Raw genomic sequence first — 18,200 nt, forward strand, 5'->3', positions numbered from 1 at the left:
ATTTTTTAAAATAGTTTTTAATTTTTATTTTTGAGAGAGAGAGAGCGAGCGAGAGCGCACAGCAGGGGAGGGGCAGAGAGAGAGAGGGACACACAGAATCCAAAGCAGGGCTCCAGGTTGTGAGCTGTCAGCACAGAGCCTGACACAGGGCTCAAACCCATGAACTGTGAGATCATGACCTAGCCGTAGTCAGAAGCCCAACCTACTGAGCCACCCAGGTGCCCCATGAATAAATTTCTTGAAACTAGATTTTGTCTGTATCACTGGAAGCAATTTCAGAGATTGCTTTCAAACATTTTTTCCCCCAAAACCCACAGTGAGAAACTCATTCTACATTGTGGCCCTATATATACATACACGTATAAAAAACAAAAGTTTAATCAAACAGCCTAAACCGTATATATGATGTCCTCTGGATATTTTTCTTTCTACTTCATTGATGCCTGTAATTGTGCCTAGGTAGGCACAGACCTACAGTTTGACCCAATGTTTACTCTTTCTCCACTTTCTACTTGTATGATGAATTTTATTCACATCACAATGCTACTAGAAAAATTAGACTTACAGTAGCTGTAGGGTGGAGTTACCTCAAGAGTAGAATTATTTAGTTCTTGGATGGCAGATACTCGATGTTCACATGACAGCCATATCGCAGTACATCCTTCCCTCACCATCCAGTCGTGATTAGAGATATTGTTAACTGAACGTGGCCCCACACTCTTTCCTGCTGAACCGAGGAACATCCTTAGAATCCATTTCAACATAATGCCACCTCGTACAGCTACTATCATTTAATGGGTGGAGTGCTGACCTTTTTAATAAAATCTTTATGCCATCGGATTATTTTGTTCCATTCTTTCAAGACCAGAGACTATTCTGACCACCCACTTTCTTTCTTGCGTTCCTTCCAATTCAGATCAGTGTAAGATTTAAGGGACCCTCTCTGTATTCTTCGTTGCTTCCTCTCCTATCTTATCGTGCTCTTTGCTTTGCCAATTATCATGTTTCTTTTGAGTCATTTTCTGCTTTCTTTTGTGTATAAAGTGTACATGTATATACGTGTGTACATGTATATACATGTGTGTACATGTGTACATGTGTGTACATGTATAATGTGTATATAAAGCCTCTAGGTTTTCTGTATAATGCCTTGTATTCAGAAGTTGATCGATAAATCCTATTATAGTTGACCCTTGAAAAATGTGGGGGTTAGGGGCACTGACCCCCACACAGTCAAAAATCACCATATAACTTTCCCTAAAAATTTAACTTATTAATACCCTCCTGGTGATCAAAAGCATTACTGATATCAGAAACAATTGATTAATACATACTTTATATATGTATTTATATTGTATTATTCAAGTAAGCTAGAGAAAAGAAAGTGGTATTAAGAAAACCACAAGGAAGAGAAAATGCATTTACACATCTGTACTGTGGAAAATTGCATCTAAGTGGACTCACACAGTTCAAACCCTTGTTATTCAAGGGTCAATAATGTCACTTTTCGCAGGTATTTCACGTATCCCCGCGTCTCTGTCCTGAGTTCCAGACCTGTTGCATCTCTAACTACATGTCCCACAGACCCTGACATTTATTTTATCTGGGTGAGTTCTGTTGGAGTCCTTGAGTACTGTCAATTTCATTCTTTTTCCGGATCTTTGATTTCTGGTAGCCTCGGCAAAACATGGCCCTTGTCAGAAAGAGGAAGGATCAGCTGATTAAAGCCAGTTACTTGTATATGTGCTTTAGAAACCACATGAGCAGAGTATGAAATCACTGATGCCATTTAAAGACTAACTGGCATTATCCAGATGTAAGGCTATTCCCCTATCCCTGTGGAGGTAAACCGAAGCGATACCTGTAGGCATCTGAGGCCAGTGTTTCCTCAGGAAGCAGCTTTGTAGGCCTCCAGCAATTAAAAAAGTGTTACTATTGGGGTATCCAAACTTTTCCACCCCAGATGTGTTCAAAAGATCGTAACTTTCCCCACGTATACAGTGGCATCTTTAGGTTAACCAGTCAATGTCAACTCTGAGGTGTGATTTTAATATCGCTACTGTGAAACAAAATCCAACTCTCCAGGACTTGTGCATTTCCGACATTTTCTCCGGAGGCTGGTCCAATGTGTACCTTGTCTTTACACTCTATTAATACTCATATATTCCATAAGTACTATATTGAAAATTGGAAGGGCTTACACTTAGGATCTATGAAGAGTTGTGCCTTTTTAATGAAGACATTCAAAGTCACATGTTGTTGGGGCGCCTGGGTGGCTTAGTTGGTTAAGCGTCCGACTTTCGCTTAGGTCATGATCTCGCGGTTCGTGGGTTCGAGGCCCGCGTCGGGCTCTGTGCTGACAGTCAGCACACAGCCTGGAGCCTGTTTCAGAGTCTGTATCTCCCTCTGTCTCTGACCCTCCCCTGCTCACGCTGTCTCTCTCTCTCTCTCTCTCCTAGAAAAAAACAAAAAACAAAAAACAAAAAAAACAAAGTCACATGTTGGTTTGGTAGGTTTTTAAAAAAATCTTCTGCCTCATCGTAAATAATATTCTTTTGTTTGTTCATGAAACTTTGAATCACAAGCTTTCAAAATAAGCCTCAAAAAAGCAGTTGCCTACTTGAGATGGACATGATTATCTTTCTGTAACACAAAAACATTTCCCTTTCTTCTGAAGGGTACAAAAGCCGATTAGCTCTTAAAGCTATGTCTAGCTAGTACCTTGCTGTGGGGTCAGGGAGCTTGGAGATGGGTGAGGTAGAGAAGAGAGTAGTGCTTGTGTCAGTGAGAAACCATGAACCTCAAAGAGCACACAGTTCAGTGGACACCTCTTTAAGAATCTCACAGGACCTCCATTTGTTTTCGTGTAGTCAAATTATGTTGTAATGAATACATTCATAGATTTCAGAATTCCCAGGTATGCATCCTGTCTCTGTGTAGAATATAGGCCAGTGAACGGAAATACTTTAGATCCCAGAGGATAAAATGGTAGCGTTAAATATATACATTGCCATGTCTTTTTTCTTCTAACCCATATCTTCTTGGTGGTGAGGTTTTGTTTCACTAGGAGGCTTAACTGTCTGGGTGGATTTTTCTAAGTAGTTTGCAGATCATTGACTAGAATTAAAAGACAATTATCACAACATAATTGAAAACTAGACAAGGGAAAACTAGAAAACAGCTATGATTTAGACCAGCCGTTCACAAAGTGTGGTCCAGGGACTTTTGAGGCTTTTTCGGGGGAGGGGGGGGAGGGGGGGTCTGTTGAAGTCAAAACTGTTCTCATAGCTTTGCAATCACACAGGTATATTGTGGTTTTTCAGAGGTTACCCGATGATAGGGTGGCTCTGATACTTAATGGAATGTGTGCATGTATTTTAGTGTTTTAAACATTGTTGAGCTTTAATTTCTAATAGAGTAAGTATCAACAGATAGAACTCATATGAAAAAAACACTTGTGCCGAGGTTTCTCAGTAACTTCCAGGTGTTTCTAGGGGTTCTAAAACCACAGTGTTTGAGAATTGCTGGTTTAAGTATTATTTCCCTTTAGAAGAATCCAGCATGTAGCCAGATTCAGTGTAACTGCAAAACCTGGAAGGATTTGAAACTAGGCAGGTGCAATGTGGGTGCCCAAAATTATGGTGAAATATGAAGAATTGCACAGATAAGAACTTCTCCAGCATGTATGTAAGTATGTCAGCAACTTTTTTATTAAACTGCTACCATGTTTCCGTCTAGTAAAAAACCCAGTAGAACAGCATTGCAGAGTCCAAGCTAACAGTTTGTAATTTGGGAAGATAAGGATCAGTATATATCTTCCTATCTCTCACAGGTACTTAGGAGAATATTTTGTACATTCATAATCCTTAAGAAACATGATTGAATGAATACACTAGTGAATGAATGAATGAATGAATGAATGAATACACAATGTGGGTTTGATATAGGCTTTCCTTCTTCTTATGTATTGAACACCTGTTCTTAGCTATGCTGCCAGGTGAGTGAATAGAAGTTGAGATGAATTAGTAGAGTGACTTTGAAAGATAACAGGGTTTTGGGTTTGATTCCTAGAGAAGACAGGAAGCTCAAGGGTAGGGAAATAGCATGTACCAGAACCCCTGGAGTCCAGAGATGAGAAGGAGGATTGCATACTTGGAAAGTGTGTTCCAACATTAAAAGGTTCCTTTTAAAACTTGTTACATAGAATAGTGTAAAAATTTTCAAGGTTCAAGGAGAACTAGAAAACAGCTATGATTTCTAGTGATGTATAGATTGCACTGTTTTTCTTATGCAACTAGACCTAAGATGATTAAGGCAAAAATCAGAACATTTTCTTGCTTTCTTGTTTCTTATGGGAACTCACTATAACCAGATGAGTCATTCCAACCACTGTTACTGTGAATCATTCTGTATCTTTTTTTTTTTTTTTAATGATAATAGTATTATGTTGCTTCCTGTGGCCAGGTACTGTTGTTCTAAAAGCTCTCCTGAGGTACTATTATTATCTCCATTTTAAGATCAGGAAAACAAGGTTCCAGCCTGAAAGACTAACTTAACCTACTTTTTGTGATGGAATCAGGGTTCAGACCTTTGAGTCCACTCTCTTCCCATTCTCCCTGCTGTATATGCTTCTCTCCATGGTATGCCTAATCCAGGTTGACTGTTCCGAAATACAGAAGCAGGAGTAGAGCATTTCGGGTGATGAGACTGAATGTTCACTTACAAGAAACTAATTTTTGTCGATACTAATAACATTTTTTTGAACTTTTAAAATTTTATTTTAATTCTAGTGTGGTTAACACACACTGTTATATTAGTTTCAAGTATAACATACAGTGTTATATTCGATTCAACAATTCTATACATCACTCTGCTCATCATGATAAATGTACTCTCTTAATCCCCTTTTCTGTTTCTGCCATCTCCCCTCCCCCCTTCCCTCTGGTAACCACCAGTTTGTTCTCTATATTTAAGCATCTGTTTTTTAGTTTGTCTCTTTTTTTTCTTGGTTTATTTTGTTTCCACATATGAGTGAAATCATAGGGCATTTGTCTTTCTCCGAAATTTTTAGAAAGCTAATTCAAATGCATTAGAACGTTCCCTCTTGTATTACATTGTTTAAAAAAATTATTTTGAGCTATGTAATAGAAGGTGATTTCATCCATGGGCAACCTTAGGCTGGTATAAAATGCTTGTTCATGGGAATTTCAAGTTCTAATATTTTTCTCTTTTTTGTCTCTGGTTCCTTTGCTAGCATAATAAATTTGTCATTAATAAGCGTATGTTTCTGCAAAGTACGTTGAGCTTCCTCTTTAAACAGTTGTCCACATAACTACAGAATCTTTTCAGTGGGAATTATATTCCTCGCATTCTTCTTACTGCTTCATGTGATGTTCCAAATAAAACTTGAATTTGACCAAAGGAAAGTAGTAGACACAATATGTGACACCAGCGTGCCCTGAGGTGAGAAGTAAAATAGTCCTCAGTTAACTATGAATGCTCTAATTCTTCACTTGTGAATAATGAGCAGTTCTTAGAAGTGATTGTTTTTTCCTTTCAGAGAGCTTGAGAAGTAGCCATTTCTCTTTACTCAGAAAACACATGTAATATTAAGGACACTAGCTCTCCTGTACTAATTGGCTCACTTTCTGCATATTTAGCTTTTGTTTAAATATCTAATCAAGTATCTAAGATTAGTCTTAGTATTTCATATAAGAAGTAGTAAATGGATGGATTTTAAAGTTAATTTTAATGGTATGTATGGTAAAATTGTTGGGTCTTACGGTGGCCACGTGGGGATTTATTGTACCATCTCTCTCCTCATAGGTATGTCTGAAATTTTCCTTCCAGAATCAAAACTGCCCGGTATAAAACTGGTCTTAGAAACTGGCTCGTAACAACAATATGTTTGTCATAAAGCCGTGATTGTCAGTAAAATCAGGCTCTTCTTTGTCATGTTGGCTGGTGGGGGAAGTTCGCGAGCCCTCCCCAGTTTATATAAGTGCTTCTCATGTGTCACAAATTAACAAAACAGCCGCAGTCTCTTATTTTTGTCTTTATTTTGTCTCAAGTTGGTGGTATTAGTAAAATTCTGTATATAAAACTTGAAGACCTGCATAAGTTTTTCTTTACCTGATGACCTATTTTTCTCCTTTGCTTCCTGTCTTCCAGAGGTACACGGCCATTGGAGAGCTGGGGAAAGCCACCGACACTCTAGATTCCACGGGCAAAGTAACAGAAGAAAAGCCTTACGGTATGACGTTTGTCTAACATAGTCCCCTTTGTTCACATTTAGACAAAGTGTCTGTGATTTCAGAATTTTTTTTTAATGTTTGTTTATTTTTGTGAGAGACAGATACGGTGTGTGAACACAGTAGGGGCAGAGTGAGAGGGAGACACAGAATCTGAAGCAGGCTCCAGGCTCTGAGCTGTCAGCACAGAGCCCGACGCGGGGCTTGAACTCACAAACTGTGAGATCATGACCTGAGCCGAAGTCAGATGTTTAACCAACTGAGCTACCCAGGTGCCCCTGTGAATTCAGAATTTTAAAAATAAATCTTTTACCCGATATTACCAGTGATTGTTACAGCTCTTAGTACATTTCTTTAGGTTAATACCATTGACAGTTTTGATCACATTGTTGCTTATTTGGTATGGGTTTGTTAATAAAGATTTATCATTTGTCATAATTGCCTTTTTCCCTATAATCGGTTTTCTTTAATGTTCAGAAATCTTCCCAATAATTCTCTTGCCAAAAAAAACATTTATAGCTAGGAATAAGGACCTTTTCCCTAGTAAATGAAAAAGGAGAGAAACTGCCTTGTTAGATTTTATCTGTGTCTTCGCATGGTTTGTTTATTTATTTTGCAGTTATTTCTTAGCTTTTGAAATGCACCAAGTTTAGTGCTTTACAACTAATTATGTTCCTGTGCTTTCACAGTATTTAAGAAATATGACGCAGGGAAGGCTATTTCTCTGGAAGGAAAACACAACTCACTGGGCCCCACCTTAATTTCTCTTCCATTCCTTCTCTTCCTACTTTAAGTGAGGATAGATAAGTGAGATGGTTTCCTAGCAACTCTCAGAGTGCAGTGCTCTTCGTAATGCAGCCCTTGCCATTTTGCACAGTCCGTTCACCTACATTATAATGTCATCAGTCGTGAATTATTTGTAGGCCTTCTGCCATGTTGGGTTTGTTTGTTTTTTGTTTTGTTTTTTGCTTGTGTTTAATGTTACCTCTTCTTAATTTAGCCAGTCCAGCGTCTGGCTTTCCTAAGTTTTTGTGTCAAATATCCTCACTATATATTATGTGTTGCCCCAGTAATTAGACCAACCTCCTCCCCGGTCAGAGTAGCTTCACTTGTCCTGATAAGATTTATATATAACTTAGGATCCTACTTGATTAATCAAGCAGCATAATCAAAAGACAAATCACTGATTTATGTTGACGTTTTAAAGAAACAGGTGTTGAATTATCCTTGAAATTATTAGGAAACAATAGCAGACCCTCACTTAATGGAAATCCAACCACAATTTTCAATCAGAAAGCTTTTAAAGAGGCAAAGGGCAGTAGGACGATGTCACAGATTTCCAGAGTATATAAAGCACCTATATAATTAGAAAATTGATAAGACTTCTTGATGGGATAGGGTAGTGAGGAAGAGGATGTTGTCAACCATGACCTAGGTTTCTAGATTTTAAAGCTGGTCACATGATGGTGTAGTTCATTGAGTAGGAGGTACTAGAATAGGACTAAGGTGATGAAAATACATTTGACCCTTGAATAGCACCAGTGTGTCTTGTGTGGGTCCATTCATACATGGATATTTATTTATTTGAAAGAGAGAGCAAGCAAGAGCAAAGTGGAGGGAAAGAGAATCTTAAGCAGGCTCCACACTCCACAGAGAGCCTGATGTGGGGCCCAATCCCACCATCCTTTGGGATCATGACCTGAGCTGAAATCAAAAGAGTTGGATGCTCAAACGACTGAGGCACCCAGGTACATGAGTTTTTTTTTTTTTTTTTAATGTTTTATTTATTTCTAGGAGAGAGAGAGAGAGAGACAGCGTGAGCAGATGAGGGTCAGAGAGAGAGAGGGAGTGACAGACTCTGAAACAGGCTCCAGGCTCTGAGCTGGCAGCACAGAGCCCGACGCAGGGCTCGAACCCACGAACCACGAGATCATGACCTAAGCGAAAGTCGGACGCTTAACCGACTAAGCCACCCAGGTGCCCCCCCCCCCTTTTTTTTCATGAGTTTTTAAAATAAATACAGTACAGTACCGTTCATGTGTTTATATTATGATTTTCTTAGTAACGTCCTAGCTTACTATAAGCTATATGTAATATAATATATATAACATACAAAATATATGTTAATCAGTTGTGTATGTTAGCGGCAAAGCTTTCAGTCAGCAAACTTAGTAATTAAGTTTTGGGGGAATCTGTAGTGATACGTAGGCTTTTTTACTTCATGCGGGTTCCATAACCCTAACCCCTGTGTTGTTCAAGAGTCAACTGTCCTTATGGGGCACCTGGGTGGCTCAGTCGGTTAAGCGTCCGACTTTGGCTCAGGTCACGATCTCATGGTTCGTGGGTTAGAGCCCTGTGTCAGCCTCTGTGCTGACAGCCAGCTCAGAGCCTGGAGCCTGTTTCAGATTCTGTATCTCCCTCTCTCTCTGACCCTCCCCCGCTCATGCTCGCTCTCTCTCTCTCTCTCTCTTTCTCTCTCTCTCTCTCAGAAATAAATAAAACATTTTAAAAAATTAAAAAAAAAAGAGTCAAATGTACTTAAACATACACTTCCTTCCTGCTCTTAAAGCATTTTTGAGTTTAAGTGATTTTTTTTTGATTTATTATTTTTGAGAGAGAGAGAGAGAGAAAGCACATGAGCAGTGAAGGGGCAGAGACGGGAGGGGGGAGGGCATCTGAAGGGGACTCTGTGATGATAGCAGAGGGCCTGATGCGGGGCTTGAACTCAAGAAGCGTGAGAGTATCACCTGGGCTGAAGCTGCATGCCTAACCGACTGAGCCACCCAGGCGCCCCGGAGTTTAAAAAAAAACTCTACTTTGTACTGTGCAGTTTGTAACCTTACTTACTTTAAAGAAAACTTAGTTTATTAAAATCATCTGATTGTATGTTGAACTAAGTCATGGAAAAACTAACTTTCTTCAGGCCCTGAAAGACCTCCCTGTAGTTTATTGAATAGTATTTGTAGTCCCAGAAAATGAAAGCTCAACAGGTTTTGCTTATTGACACGAGTTTTCTTTGTGATTTAAATAAATTAGCAAATGTTTGTCATCTACTTAAACTGCCATAGCAGGTACCCAGGGGAAGATAAATGAGACCTAGCCCGTGTCCTTTAGGAACTTCTGTCTAACGGAGAACTTGGATGGACTCATGTTCTCAACCCTCTGAGACCCAGTACTGAGATCTCTAACCAATACCAATATGTTATAACGCCTTCTTTACGATCTTGAAATAAAATTCAGAGATACTCTCCCCTACCTACATGTTAGGAAAAAAGTCAATATAGTACAACAAACAGAATATAAAGAAGAAATAAAAATAATTCATAATAGAATAAGTATGTTGATATGTAAATGCGCAGCTGTTACTACACTAACAGTCACAATGAAGTAGTCAGATGCCGACACTTACAGATACGCATGCCGTAAGTGTACACTGACACAGGTATGTTGTGTTGATGGCCCAGGATTGGAGAATTCAGTATATGAAAAACAGGACAAAAAGACTTTGTGTTTAAATGGAAAATGGTCTGAGAGTGTAGCCTCAGGTGATTATCAACAGGCTTTCACCCACATGACTATCTGGCAGACATCCAGAAGTTATGTAGCGCACAGAACAGTTCATTGTGCTGCCTGTCCTGCGTGTGGAGGGACGTCCGCCATCCCTAGTCCCCGGTGACGAAATGCAGCTGCTGTTGCCACCCTACCACGTCACTGTAACAATCAAGATGCAGTTCTTAACTGACTTTTTGAGAGCAACTGACACAGGGGTCAGGGAACTAAGGCCGTATGCAGTAAGTGGCAAATGAATGCTCTTACGTCACTTTTGTTCCAGCTACACAAGCGCTATTTTTAGCTGTTGTTTCAGATACCTGAAAGTTAGCGCCGAAGAATAAGAAAACGGGAGTGGCTCCGTAGACTCAAAGCTCAAATCATATTAATAGGGCCCTTCTTTTCTTTCATGGCACCTTCCTTTATCCCTAAATAGCTTTTCACCATTTGTAAGTACACATTTGCGTCTTAATCCCAAAACTGTGGGGCTGAGACCATGTCTCTTTCCTTGGTGTCTAGGACAGTCTGTGGCATGTAGAATAAAATAAAGCACGGAGTATGGATAAATAAGGCAGGCAGGAGAGGACGGCGAGATGGCAGCTGAGTCACACAGAAGGCAGAGCCTCCTCCTACCTTGGGCTGCTCTTTTCTTGGCCCCATCCGGGTATTAAGTCTTAGGCAGGATTGCTGCAGGCATCTCTGAGGACACGTGGCTTCATTGTGCTCATCTGCTCTTCACTGAGCCCAGGACACGAGGGCCATGGCTTCCCAGGCTGTCTTAGATGCGGGCCAAGCTTCTGGGAAGGCTTGACTGCTCGTGTGATAAGAATAGGTTTTTCTCTCTCTCTTGTGGGTTTTTTTTTTTTTTTTTTTTTATTGGGAGGCAAGAAATGTGAAAGGAAAGTGCTATCTCATGCTAATCCTCTTTTCTAAACACTGCAACTCCTAGGGCCCAAGATAGGATGTTACCAAGGTCTTCTTGAGTGGACGGAGCTCATGTAGCTACTGGGAATGGCTCCTCGTGCACTGTGGTTTGCTGCCCGCACTTCCTGGAGGAAGCTGACGAGTTCAGTTGGGTCTCAGATTGCAATTTAAACAACTAAAGCACCCACTCTAGCACACCTGCTGTGTCGATGGGTATTAGTCATCTTGTGGTGCCTTTTATTCGTATTTAAACCTTTTTATTATAAAATATTACACAAGGAAAAATGAATGAAACTTAAATTTGCAGCTCAGTGAACTATCACAAAGCAAACCTCCATGCCGCTACCAGTCCAGTCAAGAAATAGAAGATTCCTAGAAACTCTTTCCAAGCCCCATTCCATATATGACATCCCTCTGTTGATAGACATTTGGACTTTATGAATAAAGCTTCTATGTGTATTTTGTACCTGTTGGTTGGTGAACACATACTCCTTTCTCTTGGATATATACCCAAGTGGAATTGCTGGGTCATAGGGTAATCCTCCTGTACTGGAAATTATCAACAGTTTTCAAAGTGATTGTATAACTTTGGATTTTCACCACTAATAAATGGAGTTCCACTTGCTCCACGTCCTGGGCAACATGTGGCATTTACAGGGCTTTTAGTGTTGGCCATTCTGATAAGTGTGTAGTGGTATTTCATTGTGATAGTAATTTGATTACTAATGGGATTCAGCACTTTATCATGTGTTTTGGCTTCTTAGCCATATTCTTTTGTGTATTGTTCAGGTCTCTTGCCCGTTTGCTTTTTGGGGTTTTTTTTCTTTCTGTGTTGAGTTGCCATTTTAAAAATTATAATTTGTATAAACTCTTTGTATACTCTGGGTATGTGTTCTTCTTTTGTTACATGTGTTACAGATATTTTTTCCTACTCTGTGGCTTATCTTTTACCTCTCTTAATTGTGTTGTGGAAAACAGAAGTTTTTAGTTTAAGTTTAGTTCACTTTATTAAGTCTTTTCCTTTGTGATTAGCCCAGTCCTTTTGGTACCTGGTTAAAAAAAAAATACCTCCCCCAAAAGCATGAAGATATTTTCCTGTGTTCTAGAAGCTTTATTACTTTGCCTTTCACATTACATCTATAATCCACCTTTTCCCCCTTCCTATATGCATATTCCTGTATGGCCCAGCACTTTGCCCTACTGCATTGCCTCCTTGGTCACGTTTATAGATACGGGTTTGTTTGGAATCCATTTTGTCACACTAGTCTGTCTATTCTTGTGCTAACACTGAACTATCTTAATTGCTATGGTTTTAGACTAGATCTTTATATCTGAAAGAGCAAATCTAATTTTTTATATATTTTCTCTATAGGTTTTTTTATAGCTTTCTTATTAAAGTAAGGAAGTTGCTTTCTGTACCTAGTTTACTGTTTTGTTTTATTTTTTATTTAAACAATTTTTAAATGTTTTATTTATTTTTGAGAGAGAGCGAGAGAGAGAGCGCGAGCAAGAGCGAGAGAGCGAGCGCACTCCAGAGAGAGAGGGGCAGAAAGAGAGGGGGACAGAGAATCTTAAGCAGGCTCTAGGCTCTGAGCTGTCAGCACAGAGCCCAGCGCAGGGATTGAACCCACCAACCCCGAGATCATGACCTGAGGTGAAGCCAGACGTTTATCTGACTGAGCCACCCAGGTGCCTATGTTTGTTTTAAATAAGCTCTGTGTCCAGTGTGAGGCCTGAACATACAACCCTGAGATCCAGAGTCACCTGCTCTACTGACTGAGCTAGCTAGGCACCCCAACTGTTTCATTTATTTATTTTTTTAATATCATGAGCACACATTGAATTTCATCAGATACTTTCTCTGTAGCTGTTGATTTTTCTCCTTACTCAAATATTAAAGTAACTTTACATTTCTAGAGTAAGCCCAAATTGATCATGATCTGGTATCCTTTATATAAATTGTTGGATTTAGTTTGCTAATATTTAGTTTAGGATTTTTGCATCTTTGTCTATGAATGAGATTACCTTCTGTTTTTCCTTCTTATTAATGTCTTTGACTGGTTTTAATATCAAAGTGACAATGACTTAATAAAATAGGTTGGGGGGTTATTCTCTCTCTTTTATTCTCTAGAATTTGTGTAAGATTGGCATTATTTCTTTTTCAAATGTTTGGTAGTATTTACTGGTAGACATCAGAGGTTTTCTTTGTTAGGGAGGTTTTTAATCATGGATTGGACTTCTTTTCTAAGTATAAAATTTAGGGTTTTTTTATTTCTTGTGTCATTGTAGATAATATTACCCTAGGAATTTATCCATTTCACCTAAATTTTCAAATAGAGTTGTTTATAATATTCCTTTATAACCTTTTTATTTTGAAATATCAGACATATTTTTGTAGTTTTCAGTATGTAGATCTTTCATTTCTTTTGTATATGAAATCCTTAAATACTTCATATTTTTGAATGCTATTATAAATTGAATTTTAAAAATTTCCATTTAATTGTTCATTCTTAGTATAGAGTAATGGAGTTAATTTTTAAATATTGGTCTTAAGTCATTTAGTGTTGCCAAACTTACTGATTCGAGTCACTGTGTAGATTCCTTGTTAGTGTGGATCTAAAGTAGACCTTTTTTTAGGTCCCGACTAGCTCTGCTCCTCCAATATGGCTTCTCTGGGATCTCTGTCACATACCCTGGGTGTTCAGCCAAGTTTCTTCCCCTGGATGGTTGGAATTCATCCTTCTTTTCACCTTGTAAGAGCTTTGGTAGCAGCTCTTTGGTTAATTTTGTGGCGACTCGCTGTCTTATGGGCAGCTTGGAATTGAGACGGTCTCAAGTGGACCCCCATAGACATCTCTTTCTCTGTTTGGTTCTCCCAAATTCCAGCTGCTGCTGTTTCTCCAAGTTCTGATTTTTATTCAGTGAGATTGTTACTGGTTGGTGGACTGTAAAATTCCTTGGTTCTTGTCTTCTTGAAGGAAATAATTCAATTGAGAGACTCTGTAGAGAATTAAATAAAGGTTTTATTTAGCAAAGAAGAAAGACACTCTAGAAAGGTAGCCAAAGAGCTTGGTCTCCAGCAGACGAGGCCATCTCTGGGCGGAGACTGGGTGGTCCCAGGCAGTTTCCTGTCTGCCATCCTCCTTTCTCCCCTTCTGCTCAGGTCGGCCTAGCTGCCTACTGTAACAAGGTCACAGTGCTCTTTGGGGATTTCCTTCCTCACACCACAGTTCAGAAAGTACCTCCAAGCAAAAGCAAGTGATCCTCAGAAAGGCCCTGCTTGTTTCTTTCACTTCTCTCAGGGATTATAGTCCTTGCTGTCTGTTGTCCAGTGTTTGAAAACAATTGTATATTACGTATTTTCCAATTAAACAGCTGCTTATAGTAACAGTTATTCAGTAACAGTTACTCTGTCATGGTTGAATATTGCTTTTATTAAATCCATAGTTAAGTACAACTATTATGTTGTAAGTTCACTGGTAGAGTCAACAAATTTTAAGCAAATCATACTATGTGACATGATCTTATATGTATTAATTTTATGAGAATGACTTTTTAAATTAATCAGGGGCACCTCAGTGGCTTGGTCGGTTAAGTATCTGAGTCGTGATATCGGCTCACAATCATGATCTCACAGTGGTGGGATCAAGTCCCACATCGGGCTTCATGCTGAGCATGGAGCCTGCTTGGGATTCTCTCTCTGCCCCTTCCCCACTTGCGTGTGCTCTCTCTCTCTCAAAAATAAATAAATAAATAAATAAATAAATAAATAAATAAATAAATAAATAAAACATTAAAAATATTAATTTCAGGGGCACCTAAGTGGGTCGGTCGGTTAAGTATTGGACCTTGGCTCAGGTTCCTGAGTTTGAGCCCTGCTTCAGGCTCTGTGCTGACAACTCTAGTCTGGCACCTACTTTAGATTCAGTATCTCCTTTTCTCTCTGCTCCTCCCCTGCTCATACTCTGTGTGTCTCTCTCTCTCAAAAAAAAAAAAACCATGAAAAAAATATACATATTAATTTTAAATGAATACTGCTGGCATATTGATGATTTATTAGTTTCTAATTCCCAATTCCTATGACACTTTTATCATACCCATCTTCTTTTACCAAATGTGTTTCTCTTGGATAGTTATTGGATATAATTGCTTTAGAGATTTTATTCTCCATTTCTTTTTAAATCCTTTGGAGGTAGAGTCTTTATTCTTATTAATTATTATTTAGATTGGACTAATAATATCAAGATTTAGAGATAGCCAGCATGCTTTACCACATACTCATGTAGTGAGCATAATAATCATATGATAAAAAAAAGAATCATTTTATTCTAAAATAATATTTTCACTTTTACTATAAACCAACTTGCTGCATAGGCTTTTTGTCCAGTGATTCAAACTTCAGAGGAATGATTGGCCTAGGTGACTTTTAAATGTCCTTTTGACCTTGACATTCTATCATTCCTCAGCTGATTCAGCAAGAATGTGTTGAGTGCCACTGTAATTGTGTACATTATATAAGAAGAAAAGCTGCCTTTGCCTTTAATGGCCTTGGAATTGAATTGGTGAGATAATACCTGTGTATGTATAGTAGGTAACCGTTAAGAATTGTGTATGGTTAATTGCAGAAGGAACAGCACAAACCCAAAATGCCTGAGATGTTAAGTCAGAAAGAGAGGCTGGCAGAAGTAATGACAAAGAACAGGTCACGTCATCTTTTTTTTTTCTTTTTATACTTCATGTTTTTATTTTATTTTATTTTACAAATAGTTTATTGAAACAGTATGAATACGCATCTGAGAACTGTCTTTTCGGACTGTTAGGTGTTGGAGAAATTCCTTTGCATTCTGTAGCTCTTCTCTGTTGGAGTCTAATAGATTCTGGTCTTTTGTTTGTGTTTAACTTGAGGATCAAGGTCGCACTGAGGTTACGACTGTCTTGCTGTGTTGATATTTACCCCTGGGCACAGTACTCCATGCTGTTTTTTAATTTTTATTCTGGTGGTACAGTGATAATTCAAAGCACATTAATTAGTTTTTGTTTAATGTTATTTTATAAGACCAAATGTAACTATGTGTTAAAATAAGAAGTTTAAATAAATTTCCCACAAAGTGAAAAAAAGCACCACCGTAATTTCTTTCCATTCACTGTGACTTAAACAAATTATAGAATGTTTCTGTAATTATTGAATAGGAAATATACTTATTCATCTATACATATGAAAATCCCAAATACTGAGTTTCAATGTGTTATAGTCTTCTCTTGTTAAAATTATAGAACTAGATTTTAATATTATAGTAATAATATTTATAGATTATAATACAGCTAATAATATTTTGCGTGAAAGAGTATTAAACCAAGGCTGGAAACATTGTTAAGTTACATACTGAAAGCTTTTATGTCTTCATTCAGATTTTCTTAAGTCATTGTTTAAGAAATGCTTAGTAATCATGGTATCCTTGTTATGTATATTCTCTTTTTGCACTGGCTTATTTTTGAGCAAAAGTCAGACTCCTGAGAGAGTTTGTTTAAAGAGAACAGAGAAATTCCAAAAGCAGTGAAGGGATGGAAGGAGACAAATACAGCTTTTCTTGAGGACAGAACTGAATGTAAATGTGTCCATTTTATGCCACATAGAACTAGCAAGTAAAGTTTTTGATGTGGTTACTACTTAATAGTCTACAACAGTGTGTACATTATTTACAGTATTTGATGCGTGGAGAAACTTAAATGACTTATGGGTATTTTTAAAAATTTTTTTGATTGAAAAAAATTTTAATTGATTTTTTAGTTGACATTCAGTGTTACATTAGTTTCAGGTGCACAACTGCGCTCACCATCTGTCATCATACAGAGTTACTGTTGGCTATATTCTCTATGCTGTACGTTTCATTCCCCTAATTTACTTACTTTATAACTGGAAGCTTGTACTTCTTAATACCCTTCACCTGTTTTGCTCTGTGCCACTTACGGTGGTGAGCACTGCATAACGTATATTGTCGGATCACTACATTGTACACCTGGAATTAATATTAGCATGTATGCCAATTATACTTCAAATTTAAAAAAAAACTTATGTGAATTTTTCTGCTTGTTTTCCTGATCTCCCCATTTTTGAGTGCCGCAGTACCATTTCTATAGCTAAGCAACATTTTTCTCAGCTCTTCTAAAGGCTGTAGTAAGCGCCAACTAAATGTATGTAAGATAATTGAATTGTTTTTATTGGAGAAAAAATTCAAGCAAGAGAAATTAGTCTTTTTTTTTTTAATGTTTTATTTATTTCTGAGAGAGACAGCGTGAGCAGGGGAGGGTCAGAGAGAGAGGGAGACACAGAATCTGAAACAGTCTCCAGGCTCTGAGCTGGCAGTCAGCACAGAGCCTGATACGGGGCTCGAACCCACTAACAGTGAGATCATGCCCTGAGCCGAAGTCGGACGCTTAACCAACTGAGCCACCCAGGTGCCCCGAGAAATTAGTCTTTTTTTTTTTTTTTTTTAATTTTTATTTATTTCTAGGAGAGAGAGAGAGACAGCGTGAGCAGGGGAGGGTCAGAGAGAGAGGGAGTCACAGACTGAAACAGGCTTCAGGCTCTGAGCTGGCAGCACAGAGCCCGACGCGGGGCTCGAACCCACGAACCGCGAGATCATGACCTAAGCGAAAGTTGGACGCTTAACCAACTAAGCCACCCAGGCGCCCCCCGAGAAATTAGTCTTAATATTAGGCTATATAAGACTTTCTTCCTCCTTATCTCATTAATGTGTATTTTATTCATCTCAACAAGACAGAATTTGTCCTATATATTTTGCTAGAAAATTTTTAATTGAGGGGCACCTGAATGGCTCAGTCAGTTCAGCACCTGACTTCAGCTCAAGTCGTGATCTCACAGCTTGTGGGTTCGAGCCCTGTGCTGGGCTCTGTGCTGACAGCTCGGAGCCTGGATCCTGCTTCAGATTCTGTGTCTCCCTCTCTCTTTCTCTCTGCTCCTTCCCTGCTCTATCTCTCTCTCTCTCTCTCTCTCTCAAAAATAAACAAACATTAAAAAAAAAAAAGGGTTTTAGGGGCACCTGGGTGGCTCAGTTGGTTAAGCATCCAACTTTGGCTCAGGTCATGATCTCATGGTTTGTGGGTTCAAGCCCCGCATCGGGCTCTGTGCTGACAGGTAGCTCAGAGCCTGGAGCTTCCTTCAGATTTTGTGTCTCCCTCTCTGACCCTCCCCTGCTCACGTGCTTGCGCTCTCTCTCTCAGAAATAAATAAAAACATTAATAAAGCAAAAATAAAAAAAATTTTTAATTGGAATTTCAGAGCGTTCAATGCTGTGAAAATAGCACATATCCTTCTGTGGTTGTTTAAGTGTTACGTTTTTAAATTCATTTTTGGCAGATAAAATAACACAAGAAGATATTGAAGGCATTCTGCAGAAATTTACTGGGAATATAATGCAGGTACCTCCCCTGTAAGTTCAATTATTGAATTTGGAG

At 38.7% G+C, this 18,200-nt stretch overlaps 1 protein-coding gene across 1 annotated transcript in view; it reads left to right on the forward strand.

Moving 5' to 3' along the window:
* TRUB1 (TruB pseudouridine synthase family member 1) overlaps positions 1–18,200 on the forward strand; it is a 37,311-nt gene that overhangs the window by 12,023 nt on the left and 7,088 nt on the right. Inside the window, exons 4-5 of the mRNA XM_039237659.1 lie at positions 6,172–6,253; positions 18,103–18,175. Of these exons, the coding sequence (XP_039093590.1) occupies positions 6,172–6,253; positions 18,103–18,175 (155 nt within the window). The remainder of the gene's footprint in view (positions 1–6,171; positions 6,254–18,102; positions 18,176–18,200) is intronic.

This window comes from Hyaena hyaena, unplaced genomic scaffold (genome assembly GCF_003009895.1).
Source record: "Hyaena hyaena isolate Hyena2069 unplaced genomic scaffold, ASM300989v1 scaffold_128, whole genome shotgun sequence".
Lineage (NCBI taxonomy): Eukaryota > Metazoa > Chordata > Mammalia > Carnivora > Hyaenidae > Hyaena > Hyaena hyaena.